This window comes from Eumetopias jubatus, unplaced genomic scaffold (genome assembly GCF_037043125.1).
Source record: "Eumetopias jubatus isolate StellerSeaLion01/CBP00866 unplaced genomic scaffold, mEumJub1_p1.0 scaffold_7, whole genome shotgun sequence".
In the NCBI taxonomy this organism is placed as follows: Eukaryota; Metazoa; Chordata; class Mammalia; order Carnivora; family Otariidae; genus Eumetopias; species Eumetopias jubatus.
Window position 1 is genome coordinate 119,186,476 of NW_028274813.1, and position 12,869 is coordinate 119,199,344.

The 12,869-nt window shown below is 48.9% G+C and overlaps 1 protein-coding gene across 1 annotated transcript in view; it reads left to right on the top strand.

Moving 5' to 3' along the window:
• ABHD17C (abhydrolase domain containing 17C, depalmitoylase) overlaps positions 1-5,904 on the top strand; it is a 47,425-nt gene extending 41,521 nt beyond the window's left edge. The window contains exons 2-3 of the mRNA XM_028089435.2: positions 1,145-1,324; positions 4,859-5,904. Of these exons, the coding sequence (XP_027945236.2) occupies positions 1,145-1,324; positions 4,859-5,078 (400 nt within the window). The 3' untranslated portion in view covers positions 5,079-5,904. The remainder of the gene's footprint in view (positions 1-1,144; positions 1,325-4,858) is intronic.
• Positions 5,905-12,869: the final 6,965 nt, after the last annotated feature.

Genomic DNA, 12,869 nt, shown 5'->3' on the forward strand with positions numbered 1-12,869 from the left:
CAGCTCCGATGCTGGCTCTCCGTGAACACAGTGTGTCCCCTCCAGAAATAGCCCGTCCCTCCCTGAACTCCTTCTTAAGAACCCCCGTTTTCCTGTGGCATTTCGGGAAGCTGGGGGGAGAAAGCCGGGTTGAAATCCTGCCATTCCCTCCGTTCTTGGCTGCTGGTTCCTGTCACTGAAGGCCGTTATCAGAGCGAACTTCACGTGGCCCTGGGAGCGACGGTAGGTTCTTATGCCAAAAAGCAAAATTGTCAATCATGGGCTGCAGCTTTACCGGATGATATGGGATGATTTTCCCAGGTGCTCGTACCGGTTTGCACGCCCACAGCGGTGTGACGGAGCTCCCTTCCCGTGTCCTGGCTCACCCTGGACCTTGTCTGATGTCTTCACCTTCGCTGCATTCCTCCGCGTGGGCCAGGACCCCCCCCACCCCATGACGTCTGTCGGCTTCCCGCCCAGAGGAGGGGGAGAGCACACCCTTCTCTCTGAAGCTGCACATGCGTCATTCTGCTCGCAGTCCGCTGACCAGAGCTGCGGCCTGTGTACACGGCAGGCACCGACTCAACGCCCAGAGGCAGTGGCCCGGGAGACCACTCAGGAAGGCTCCGGCTCCGACGGGTTTAGTCCCAAGGAGAGGCTGAAGACACTAGACTTGTCTTCAAATTAATCGTCTCTCAGGACCTTTGATAAATGTTCGTACCTTTAGTGTTTTATTAAAACCTCACTTGAGGGGCTCTTCATAAAACTAGTACGATTGGCTGGACGTGCTTTTGCTTTTACTTCAGAAATACGGAAACTGGTGATTATCAGAGAAACTCTGAAGAGGGGAGGGTAGGAAACGAGAGGGCTCTGGAACTGGGAAATGGGACTTAGGACGCATCTGTTTCTTAACTCCCACCCCCAAACGTGCCACGTTCGTTATTTTCACAAAATGTGGAAGACAGAATCCCAGTCACTTCATCCTGAGACGGGCCCCTGGCGTGTCTGTGTGAAGTTCACGCTGATTCTAAGCTCAGGTGTACAAGTGTGATGATGTCTCTTTAAACCAGGAGCTGTGGGGGTTTTGGGAGTTTAAGCTATTACGGTTTTGTCTCCCTTCTGTCTTCCGGCCGTTAGCTAACGGCACCCCCTGACTTCTGTCCAGGTACGGCGTGAGTCCCGAGAACATCATCCTGTATGGCCAAAGCATCGGGACCGTCCCCACGGTAGACCTGGCCTCGAGGTACGAGTGTGCCGCCGTCATTCTCCACTCGCCTCTGATGTCGGGGCTGCGCGTGGCTTTCCCGGACACCAGGAAAACGTACTGCTTCGACGCTTTCCCCAGGTAAGCTCACACGTGTGCAGCAGGTGCCAGGGCGCCCAGTGACCCGGGCTCAGATGCCACTGTGAATGGCGGGCCACTGATCAGTCTTTCCTGAATGCAGCCACGCGTCAGACCCTGTGCTGGGCACCTCGGGGAGGTGATGGTGACACCAGCCAGAGACTTGGTCCTCCGGGCCTGACTCCTCTGTAGAGCTCTCCTGGATGACGTGTGAGGACCTTGCTCGTGCTGACATCCAGGGTTAATGGACTCGGTTGTATGTGCAAGATGAAAACAAAAGTGCCCACACGTATCCTGAAAAAAAGTACCGTTCCAGATTCGCACGTTCACGCAGATGGGCGTGTATGGTGGAGTTGCGGAGAGCTACATGCAAAATGCATGATGAGGCACTTAGCGGTCTGCACACGCACACAAAGCTGCAGACGTGCTCAGTTTTAGAACCTCCTCCTCCTTCGATGAGACCGTGCAGGTGAGGGGGGAAGGGGAGGTGAGCTGCAGGCCAGACCTTCTGTGCTTTGGTGACAGGCCACCATCCTAGTATCAGGGAACACAGCCCTGGGAGCCCTTCGTTCCAGCCTGCTCCCCAGCTCCTCCCACGGGCCTCCTTGCCTGTGGAAGCACGTGGATGGGAGCCCACGGCTGGATCCTCCCGGCCCGGCCCTGCTCTTTGCTCATCCCGCTGACGGAAGGAAGGGAACTGGGTCATCACCATGCTCTAAATGCCAGAGCAGCGAGCTAGTGGTTTCTTGAATACCTCCGTTTGAAAATTTTACTTGTTTTTTTTTTTTCTTCTTCTTTTCTTAAAATCCGAGTTGAGGACAGTGTTTTCCATAAAAACGATTTGCCCCCTAAACTTTTCCCATCGTGCGTGGCTAAAGCAAGTCTGAGGCCGTTAGGGCAGGACTGGCCGGCTCGTGTTGCCATTTTGTAGGAAACGCCCCCACAGGAGTAAAGCCCAGTCTCAGGATTTTGATCGACCCCCTCCTGGCTGTCATTCTGCTGTCGCTCGAGGGGAGCAAGCATCGCTTGGTTACGTCAACATCTGCCGCACAGCCTGTCTTGCAACAGCAAGAGGCCTTCTGTTGGCACGTTGGGTGAACTTCAGTTCCGTGCAGTTGGTCCCGGCACTCAGGGCAGACTCCAGCTTCAGGAGAGGGTTGACCTAGTGGCGAATTCCTGCTGGCATGGCGGGGCAAACATGCAGCTCAGATGTGGCCATGTTTGTGCCGAACGGGTAATGAGAGGCCAGTTTGTGGAAAGGGAGATGTTTAGCATGTTTGTGGGAGGGATGCTAGGCGTTACCATGGCAACAAAACGCCTAGGTTGTTTCCTGACTCTTAAATTAGCATACACCTTAAAATACAGCCATGGCAACTAACCGCAGCTTATTAATTAACAGTCAACCAGCAACCGGTCTTCCCTGGGTCTGTCTGATCCGCCAGGCGTTGCAACAGCTCCCCCTGCTCCTCACCTCACCCCTACCATAGGCTTCCCAGCGGCCGGGAGAAGTGGGTCAAGTCACAGAGTCCTCATTTTAGAGATTAGGGTGCTGAGGCTGACCGAGGTAAGCAGTGTGCTGGAATTAGGGTAGGGGTGTGGACACTGCCCCGAAGGCCATCCCTCCCACCGGTGCCCTGGAGCGTTAATACGGTAGCTCCTCGAACCACAAACAGTCACCCGGACCCTCATCGTTACTTGAATTCAGTAGACGTTCTGTTACGGGGCCCGTTGCTGCCGAGGGTCAGGATTGTCTCCGTTTGTGTTCCTCTCTTTGAAGGAAGGCATTTCCCACTTCCTTTCAATATTACCAACAACGCGAGAGGAGCCCTGATCACTGTTTGTGGTTTGTAGCTTCTTTTCCTTTACCTGCTTTCCATTTAGACTCAGACGCTGACATTTAGCTTGAGATGCACCCTCAGGCTGTAGAGATTCTCCTACTAAATTGTGCAGCACGGAGCACAGCCCCAGGCCCGTTCTGCTGGTACGCATCTTTTTAATTGAATATAATTGGACTCCCACATTCTCAGAAGAAGAAGTCTCGTTAACATGAAACCGGAGAAAAACGGGTTTCTAAACACGACTGCTAATCTGGGACATTGCATATGCCGCCACCCAAGGCTCTGATCTTGGCAAATCCCACAGCCCGGTGGGGTTTTGCCATCTCCCTTGGGTGTCCCGAAGTGGTGGGTGGTGTCGCGAGCTGCTGATCAAGGTTCTGTGACAGTTGTCTGTAGGTCTCTGGGCGGTGCCCTTGATGCGAGGGCGCTGATACCTGCCCAAGCTCAGGCCGGCGGTACTCGTCCTCACTGGCTTTGGTGCCCTCCTCGCTTGCCCGGAGCCGGGGCTGTCCTGTCTCCTGGTGTCCTGCTGGAGACTCAGTGAGGTTTTTTTGTATGGAAAGCACAGAGCACCTGGCTGTCGAAATTATTTCATCAGTGTTAGTCGTTCCTGTGAGCAGCAGGGTCCCTGCAGATAGTTGCAGTCGGTATCCTTTTGTAGCTTTGGCCAGGATCAGACACAGAAAGAAAAGTCACCGGTGGGGGGCTTCGGGTGCCAGACCAGGTGGCCAGATCCGCCCGTCTTGCTGTGTCCGTAGGTTAAACGGCGGTCCCCTCCGTGGGGGAAGTCGCCTGCACGCCCTGCCAACAAGGCTTACGTCTGGAATTCCTCTTTGGGAAATGTTTTCAGAGCCTGCAGCACATTCTTTTGAAGATCCTCAAATATTCATCCTTTGAGGGTAGATTCCGTTCTCATAAACAATCCGAGATCACTCAGACTCCAAGCTAGGCATTGTATTATGTTTTCAAGCGAAGTACTACAGTTTTTACCAAAAAAAAAAAAAAAAAAGAAAAACGAGGCATAAGCATTTATGAGATGGGGTTTTGAGGATCTTTTGAGTCGATTCTGAAGTCGTCTTGCCAAGAAGACTGCAAACGCGGGCAGCCGAGGATTAGCTGTTCAAGCTTTCAGAAGAGACGCTCTGTCGGACATGTCGAGTTCTGGCCTGTTTGTTTATTTTTTTTTTTAAATCCTCTCTCAAATATGAATATATGAGAAATATTAGCTACTGGATTGTTAGCCTGGTGGCTTTTAGGAGTTCTGTTTTTAATAACATATTTTAACGAGCGCGCAATGGCCAGATGCAGCGTGGTGTTCTTGACCGGATCCTGGAACAGAAAAAAGGCATCCGGGGGAAAACTAACAAAATCCAGGCAAAGTGTGGGGTTTTGTTCATGGTGGCGCCTTGACATTGGTTTCTTGGCTTTGACAGACATGTGCTGGCACGTGCGGTGTTAGCCTTACGGGAGACGGGCTGGGGGCCAACGGGATTTCTGTTATCTTTGCACCTTTCTTGTAAAGCCAAAATTATCCCCCCAAATGAAAAGTTTATTTAGAAAAAAAAAAGAATCACTAGAAAAATGAGGGAAACCCCCCCCCCCCCCGGTGTTAGCGTCAGGTACATCAGATGCGACGTGCGCTGTCCATGGGTGTCACTAACGGAGCCCTCTCTCCCCCTGCCCCTGTTCTGTTCCGCAGCATCGACAAGATCTCTAAAGTCACCTCGCCTGTGCTGGTCATTCACGGTACAGAAGACGAGGTCATCGATTTCTCCCATGGCCTGGCCATGTACGAGCGCTGTCCCCGTGCCGTGGAGCCCCTGTGGGTTGAAGGGGCTGGGCACAATGACATAGAGCTTTACGCACAATACCTAGAAAGACTAAAACAGTTCATATCCCACGAACTGCCGAATTCCTGAAGGAGACACCGTGATTTTACCTCACTTAACTGTGAACACACAAGTCCTCTGTTTTGCACATGCTCGAACTGGAAAGCGGTCATGGCAGGATCACCCGGAGGAGGTACCCGCCTCTCAGTGTTCTGATCAGAGACCTGAGCAAGTCCCCGTCTTCTGTCCCTTGAGGTCGTTCTGCTCCTCACAGCACGCGGCACCGAAAGGTGGTGACGCCCAGCATCATTGCCTGGCGGGAATGGGGACGAGAGCTGGGCGCGGGCACGGTCGGTTTGCCCCGTGCTGTGTAGACGATGCTCACATCGGTTGCTTGGCCGTACCCACGGCTGACGATTCATTCCTGCAGGACTCAGCCCTCTCTCCACCAATGTTCTCAGTACTTGATATGCAGCTCTTTTTCAGCTTCTGGATTCATGGGTTCGATCCATTTGTGAAGCCGTGATCGTGTAACCGGGACACTAGGGTGATGAAAATTCCTTTGTTAAGTTTCGTGACCATGCCGATCTTCCCTCCCCCACACCCCAACAAACAAATCAATGGAAGGGTAATTTACTGGAACTATCATGAACAGCTTTATCAACTGGAACCATATAAATATAACTGGAATATTCTTAAAAGGAAACTGGGGTTTTTTTAAGTGTAAATTTATTACTAGTCAACAGAGTTTTAATATTTTGATTGTCTGGTTGGTCTAACAAAGAGCCTAGGCAACTTTCCTTCTGTGAAGTCCTCCTTGTAGGCTTTTTTAAAGTACTGTACATATTTGCAATCACATTGTGCATAGATTCTTAATGGGTACTTTTCTTTTGTCAGGCTACCACAATGAACTGCAGATCCCTTGTTTGTAATGTAAATGATTGAATACATTTTGTTAATATGTTTTTATTCCTATGTTTTGCTATCGAAAAAAATTTTATAACATTTCCAAGACAAAAAAAAATTACAAGTTTATGCTTTGAAGAATTTATGTAATGAAAATTTCATTAAACTAATCTTTTTAGTTTAAGAGTTCTTTGGGTTTTGACACTGGAGTTGCACCAAGTAAGCATCAGGCACGTCCGATGCTTCACCATTGCTACACGACTCATCTTGGGCGGGGGTCTGGGGTCGGGGGATTTCTTTGGTTTTATTTTAATTTTTCTTTTCAAATTTAAAAGCCTTAAATGTACTGTAAGCCTCAGATTGTTGTACAGCGGGATTGCGGTTGATTCCAGTTTGTGTGCTGTGCTTGGATACGGCACAGCAGTCGGTCATGGAATAAAGGATGCATGGATCAGAACGCGCAGCCTCCTGTGGTCTTTTCCTCTATCTCTCTGTCAGAGAAAGTAGCAAATGAGAAAACACTGCACGTTGGTTGAAGCAGAAACCCTTGGGGCTTACAGACTTTTCTACCTCTCTCAAGGTGTATGCTTTTGTTCTGTAAGAGACCCGAGGGTCCATTTGGAAGAAGCCAGGGAGGCAGGGAGGCAGGAAAGGAGGGAAGGAGAAAAAGAAGAAAAGAAAAAGGTATAAGAGGGGCGCCTGGGTGGCTCGGTTGGTTAAGCATCTGCCTTTGGCTCAGGTCATGATCTCGGGGTCCTGGGATTGAGTTTCACGTTGGGCTCCCTGCTCAGCGGGGAGTTTGCTTCTCTCTCTCCCTCTGTGCTCTCCCTCTCTCTCTCTTTCTGTCTCAAATAAATAAATGAAATCTTTTAAAAAAAGGAAAAGGTGTGAGACATGGGAAAAAAGAGGTGAGCATGTTCTAAAGCCAGACTGTTATGGTGGTTCCACGACTCACTAAACTTTCAGAAAACCATTCAAACATGCACTTAAAAGGAGTAGATTTTATGATATGTAGATGATACCTCAATAAAAAAATCTAAAAAGAAATAGCAAATAAAACTACTATTCTCAGATTATGATTGTGTAGAATACCTGGAAGTATCTACAAATTATTTGATGTAATAAGAATTTAGCTAGGTTGCTGGACATAAAATAAATACACAAAAATCAATCTTATTTCTATAAATCAGTAAAAAATGTTTAAAATTCCACACACAAAAAAGGGGGAAGATACCATTTACTATAGCATTAAAAAATATTAAGTACCTGGGAATAATCTAACAGACCATGTGTCTAGGACACATCCTAGAGAGAATTATAAAACTTTTAAAAGACATTAAAGAAGACCTGATTTAATGAGAGCTATACCATGTTTATGGATAAGGAAGTTCATTTTTAATCCCTCCAAAAATAGAGCTGTAGGGTTAATAGGATCCCAGTAAAAATCCCAACGGGATTCTCTGTGGAACCTGATACAGGGAGCCTTAAGTTTATGTGGGAGAACAAAGGGCCAAGAATAGCCAGGGCATTTGAAAATGAGAATGATGGAGGAATATATTTTACCAGGTAGAGACAATTGCAGTTAAATCTCAAGACTGAGAACCCTCAGTCCGTCGGGATTCTGGAGTCTAGAAAGCCTTCCCTGGTCCCCTGCTTAGGTTCAATGCCCCCCAGTAAGCACTGCTTCAATATTCTGTATTTGCTGACATAGCTGATACCATTACGGCTTGAAACCACAGAGGAATGAGTTTACAGATTTATTTAAAAATATAAAACTTTCATAGTAAAAAAAATAGCCTAATGTAGTGACACACTGAGGGGAACATTATCAGCCAGGTGGCATAATGTAAATACATATGTAATGGTCAAAGGACAAGGCAGTCTATCAAAGAGCACAGGACATGAAGAGACGTCATCAGGGATATTGTCTGTAATAATCGCATGTAGATTCAGAAATCAAATAATCAAATGAATATATCCAATAAGTACACATTAAATGTCTCATTATTTAATGCAATTATTTAATGCAATGCCATGTTAAATTACAAAGTTGGTATCAGTATTTATTTGAAGAGATTGCCCGTAATCACTCATAGATTTTATCAGCTAAGGAGATTTGAGTAGTCAGCTGCCATTTGAAGTTGTGAGTCGGTGTAACCACTCGAAGTAGAATACCCATGGGTGGTCAAGGTGCGGGTAAATGGGCACTTTTAAAAATACGCTGTTTATTTTACCCACCAAATTAGTACAAACATTCTAAAGTATACTTAGAACCAAAAGTCTAATCTAGCCATTTAGCTCCTAGGAATTTATCCTTAGGAAATAATCCAGAGGATGAGATGGGTTTGGAGGGATAATCTCGGGGACTCTGTTAGAGTGGAAACCGGCACCACTCAGTCTCCAGCACCGTGATCTGCTTACTGTTATGTTCACGCCGTGCCTTGCTCAGACCCCTCAAGGATGCTGCAGAGTGATAGTAGTCATCAGTTCTATCATATAATAGTGCATCTTGACGACAGATAAACTGGTCCCCAAGGCCTTCAGGTGGCATGGTTCCTCTCTTCGCCCCTGCCCCTCCGTCCGTTGACACCTGGCCAGAGAGCTGGATATGCACCAAAACGTTTGCAGATGTACATCGCTGCTGGGATTTAGGTGTAGCTCAATAGGTCTCTGCAGAGGAAAGCCTGAGCCCATCCTTCAGGATGCATGCGAAGTGCCTATGGGATGGGACCTGCAAGATCTTTCCCTGCTGTCATTGGTCCTGGGACCCCGCTGGGTGGCATTATCTCACTCCTGAGAGAATGTGGCTTTGGCTGGAGGGGACAGGCAACCTGGGTGGATCTCATCCCCTCGTGTGTAAGGCCTACAAAGCCCGAAGCGGAAGTGCCATGAATAGCGAGTCGCATGCCGCCCGCCTCCCGTGCCGCCTCTTCCCTGAGGCCCCGCCCACCAGGGTTTCCTCAGGGAAGACAGCTGGTCCTCCGGGAGCTGGCGCAACTGGGTGCGTTCCATGGCAGAGGGCCCGGGCGCAGCCCTGCAACAAGGCGGCCTGGCCTAGCCCTGTCGCTAATCCTTACCAGCCAGGAGAGGATATATGTAACATGCAATTCACCCTTTTAAACCAATTTTAAGCACACAGCCCAGTGGCATGAAGTATGTTCACATTGTGCAACCGTCACCCCCATCTGTTTCCAGAACTTTGTCATCATCCCATACTGAAACCCTGTCCCCCTAGACACTAACTCCCCATCCCCCCTCCCCCAGACCCTGGCAGCCCCCATTCCTCTTCCTGTCTCCATGAATTTGACTACCGTAAATAACTCACACAGATGCAATCAGATCATACACAAGTACCTACGTTTGTGTCCTTTTGTGCCCAGCTGAACTCACTTAAGGTAAGGTTGTCAAGGTTGATCCACGGTAACATTTCAGCCCTTTTCAAGGCTGAATAGTGTTCTGCTGCGTGCAGATACGCTACATTGTGTTTGTTCATTCACTGGTCCGCTGATGGACGCCTGGGTGGTTTGTTGCCTTTGGCTATAGTGGACAGTGCTTCTGTGAACATGGGTGTGCAAATATCCGTTTGAATCCCTGCTTCCGGTTCTTTTAGGCAAATACCCGGAAGGGGGATTGCTGGATCCCATGGTAATTCTGTGTTTAATATTTGGAGGAAACACCGCACTTGATCTGCAGTTCTGTTAGCCGGAATCTCGGGGTCTGCAACCCTTTTGAAATTGCATGGCCTACTTTGGAAATCTTTACTTATGGGCATTTTTCTGGGGAGAAGGTCCACAGTGTCAGCAGTCTCTCCAAGGAATCAGTGATTGTGGAAGATTAAAAACACTGAACTACATGGTAGCCACAGGTTCTTTTAAAACCAGTATTTTCTTTTTTTTTTTTTTTTAAAGATTTTATTTATTTGACAGAGAGAGACACAGCGAGAGAGGGAACACAGGCAGTGGGAGTGGGAGAGGGAGAAGCAGGCTTCCCGCAGAGCAGGGAGCCTGATGCGGGGCGCGATCCCAGGACCCTGAGATCATGACCTGAGCCGAAGGCAGACGCTTAACGACTGAGCCACCCAGGTGCCCCTAAAACCAGTATTTTCAACTTCTGAGAACTGAGTGAGGCTTTGGGAGAGCGGAAGGAGCTCGGATTTACCCACCGGCGGGCCTGGCAGGGGCGTGGGTTGGGCGGAGGTTGCTCTCTGCGGAGGGCGGGGATTTCTGGCAGGTGCGGGCTGGAGCACGGAGCACGGATGCCTTCACAGGCCCAGAACATCAGGGGAGGCCGTGGGAAGAGCCCTCACCACAGAGACATAGCAGGCCTGGCGCTGAGTTTGGGTGCCATGGTAACCGCGTGACCTGGGACAACTCCTCACCTGCCCTGAACCCGCTCTTCGTCTCCAGCCTGTAGTAACACTGCCCGCCCAGTCACGGGAGGATCGGGTGAAATTCTGGGGGTAGAAACGTTTTGCAGGAGGTAATGGGCACTTGGACCCGCTCATTAAAGGCATGGCTGGGGTCTGGGTTTAGAACACAGCGGAGAGCACTTGGTAAGCTCCAGGTTAAGACAGCCTATCTATGCTGCCCGTGCCCTCACCACACTGGGACTTAATCAGTAGTCGGCTGCTAAATGATTTACCGTCTGGCTGTTCCCAGCTTGCTCACTCCCCACGCTGTCTGGCTCTGTCTGGGTACGAGTGGAAACCGGCCCAGGGGCTCACAAACTGTCTCCTCTCCCAATTCCCCACATGCTTCCCTTCTCTGGGCTTCCAGATACCCCTCAGCGGCTGTCAAGCCCATCCAGAACTTTCTGAGGTGGGGCCTGGAGTGAAAGAGACCCCGGGGGTGGGGGGAGGGCAGAGAGGTGGGTCTTCTCCACGTGCTGCTCACTCCGCACGAACGGAGAGGATCAGCTTGGAGGACAGCAGCCCAGGATGTCTGGGGTGGGTCGGTGGCGTTTAAGATTAGGGATCTCGGACGAACTTACGTGAAAGACGCACTCCTAAAGCATTTTAAAAAATTTTACCCCAAATGGTGGATAAAACATAATTTCATAGTTTGGGGATGGGGGGAATGAACACCCGTATTACTATTGAACTTAAGAGATAGAATATTACTGGGGTCTTAGGAACCCACTCTCCCCTCCAATCACATGGCCTCTCCTCCTGCACCTGCACAGTAACCACTATCCTGAGCTTCCTATTAGTCATTCTTGTCTCTCCTTTGTAGTGGGAATGTGTGCGTGTGTGTGTGCGTGTGCGCGTGCCCATGCGTGATCTGCGACTGGAGATATTTAGGTTGTCTTAGCAGATTTTGCTATTAAACATATTTTTGGGGATGCCTGGGTGGCTCAGTCGGTTAAGCGTCTGCCTTCGGCTCAGGTCATGATCCCGGGGTCCTGGGATGGAGCCCCGCATTGTGCTCACTGCTCCACGGGGAGTCTGCTTCTCCTTCTCCCTCTGCCGCTCCCCCTGCTTGTGCTGTTTCCCTCTCTCTCACACAAATAAATCTAAAAGACAAAACAAAACTAAAAACCCCACATATTTTTGTACTTCTTGTGATATGAGAGATTTCTGGTTGCTGCTTCTTAACCGTGGTTACATGTTGGCATTACCTGAGACACTCATTAATGGGATCTCTATGCCCAAGTTGGGGCTTGAATTCATGATCCCGAGATCAAGCCCGGAGCCCCAGTGAGAGGCTGATTTTTACCATGCTGATGCCCGGATGTCATCCCCAGAGATTCCAATCTAACTGGTCTGGGGGGTAGCCTGGGCACCCAGATTTTTTAAGGCTCCCCAGGAGCTTCCAGTGGGCAACTCAATGCAGATTTTGACTCAGTAGGTCCATGGTGGGGCCCGGGTTGTGTGTTTCTAAGACTCTCTAGGTGATGCTGACTCGTGGCCCCAGTTGGAGTCCTGCTGAGTCAGAGGAGATTAACTTTCCACGTAATGCAACATCACTTCCAAAGTCAGCGCCCCAATCTCTGAAACCCACCCCCCCCAAGCCAGACCTGGACAGAAGCCCCAGAGCTCCACACTTGACATCCTGGGACTTTGTGAATTTTTGCCTAAAGAGTGGATGCGAGATGTTAATCCTGGATCACTCAGGAGCGGAAGCAACGTTTCAGAAACATATGGACCCTTTGTAAGTTCTCTGTTGTGAAATGTCTGTCTGTGACTCTTGCCCGTTTTTCTGACAGATTGTTATCTTCTCCTTCTTCACGGGATTATGTATATATCCTGGACACTGATCCTTTATTTATCTCATATGGTGCAAATACAGCCTCTTGGTATGTTCCTGGCTTTCTTATTCTCTTCATGACGTCATTTGTGGGACTGATGGTCTTAATATACTTGGGTAAGCCTTAATGGGCATTTTTTTTCCTTTATTACTACCTTAATAAGTAGATTTAAAGTACATAAAAATATTTTTTTCTCAAAACCACAAGAAGAAATCGATAAATGCACAAATCCAATAGCACCAACATCTGGTTGTATCATGCTCTTTACCCATAAATCACATTGACTATGCCCCTAACCTGGTAAGGCATGTGCTCCAGCAGAAGTGGGACAGCAGGTAATAATAAATAAATGTATAATATGCCAAGCGGTACCAGGTGCTGAGAAGAAAAATCCAGCCGGGTAGTCAGTCTGCCGTCCAGCCTCAAACAAAGCCCCACCTCCAACTATTCTAAGCCTTGTCGGACATGCAAGCAGACTTTGTATTCCTGGGAATGATAGAAAAGGTTTGTTTTGGTGTTTAGCTGAGCAATTATCTTGCATTTTTTGTGGATGCACAGAACAAGGCCTGTAAGCTGTTGGATCAAGGAACAAGATGCCACGAGTGGCTACCTTCCCCTCCCCAGAGGCAGAGAGAACCGAGCTCTGTTAACTGTTGCCTGGGACCTTGTTCCTATGGGGGAAAACCTGCAAAGAATTTATGATAAATGATTTTAGTTCAGAAGTCAGAA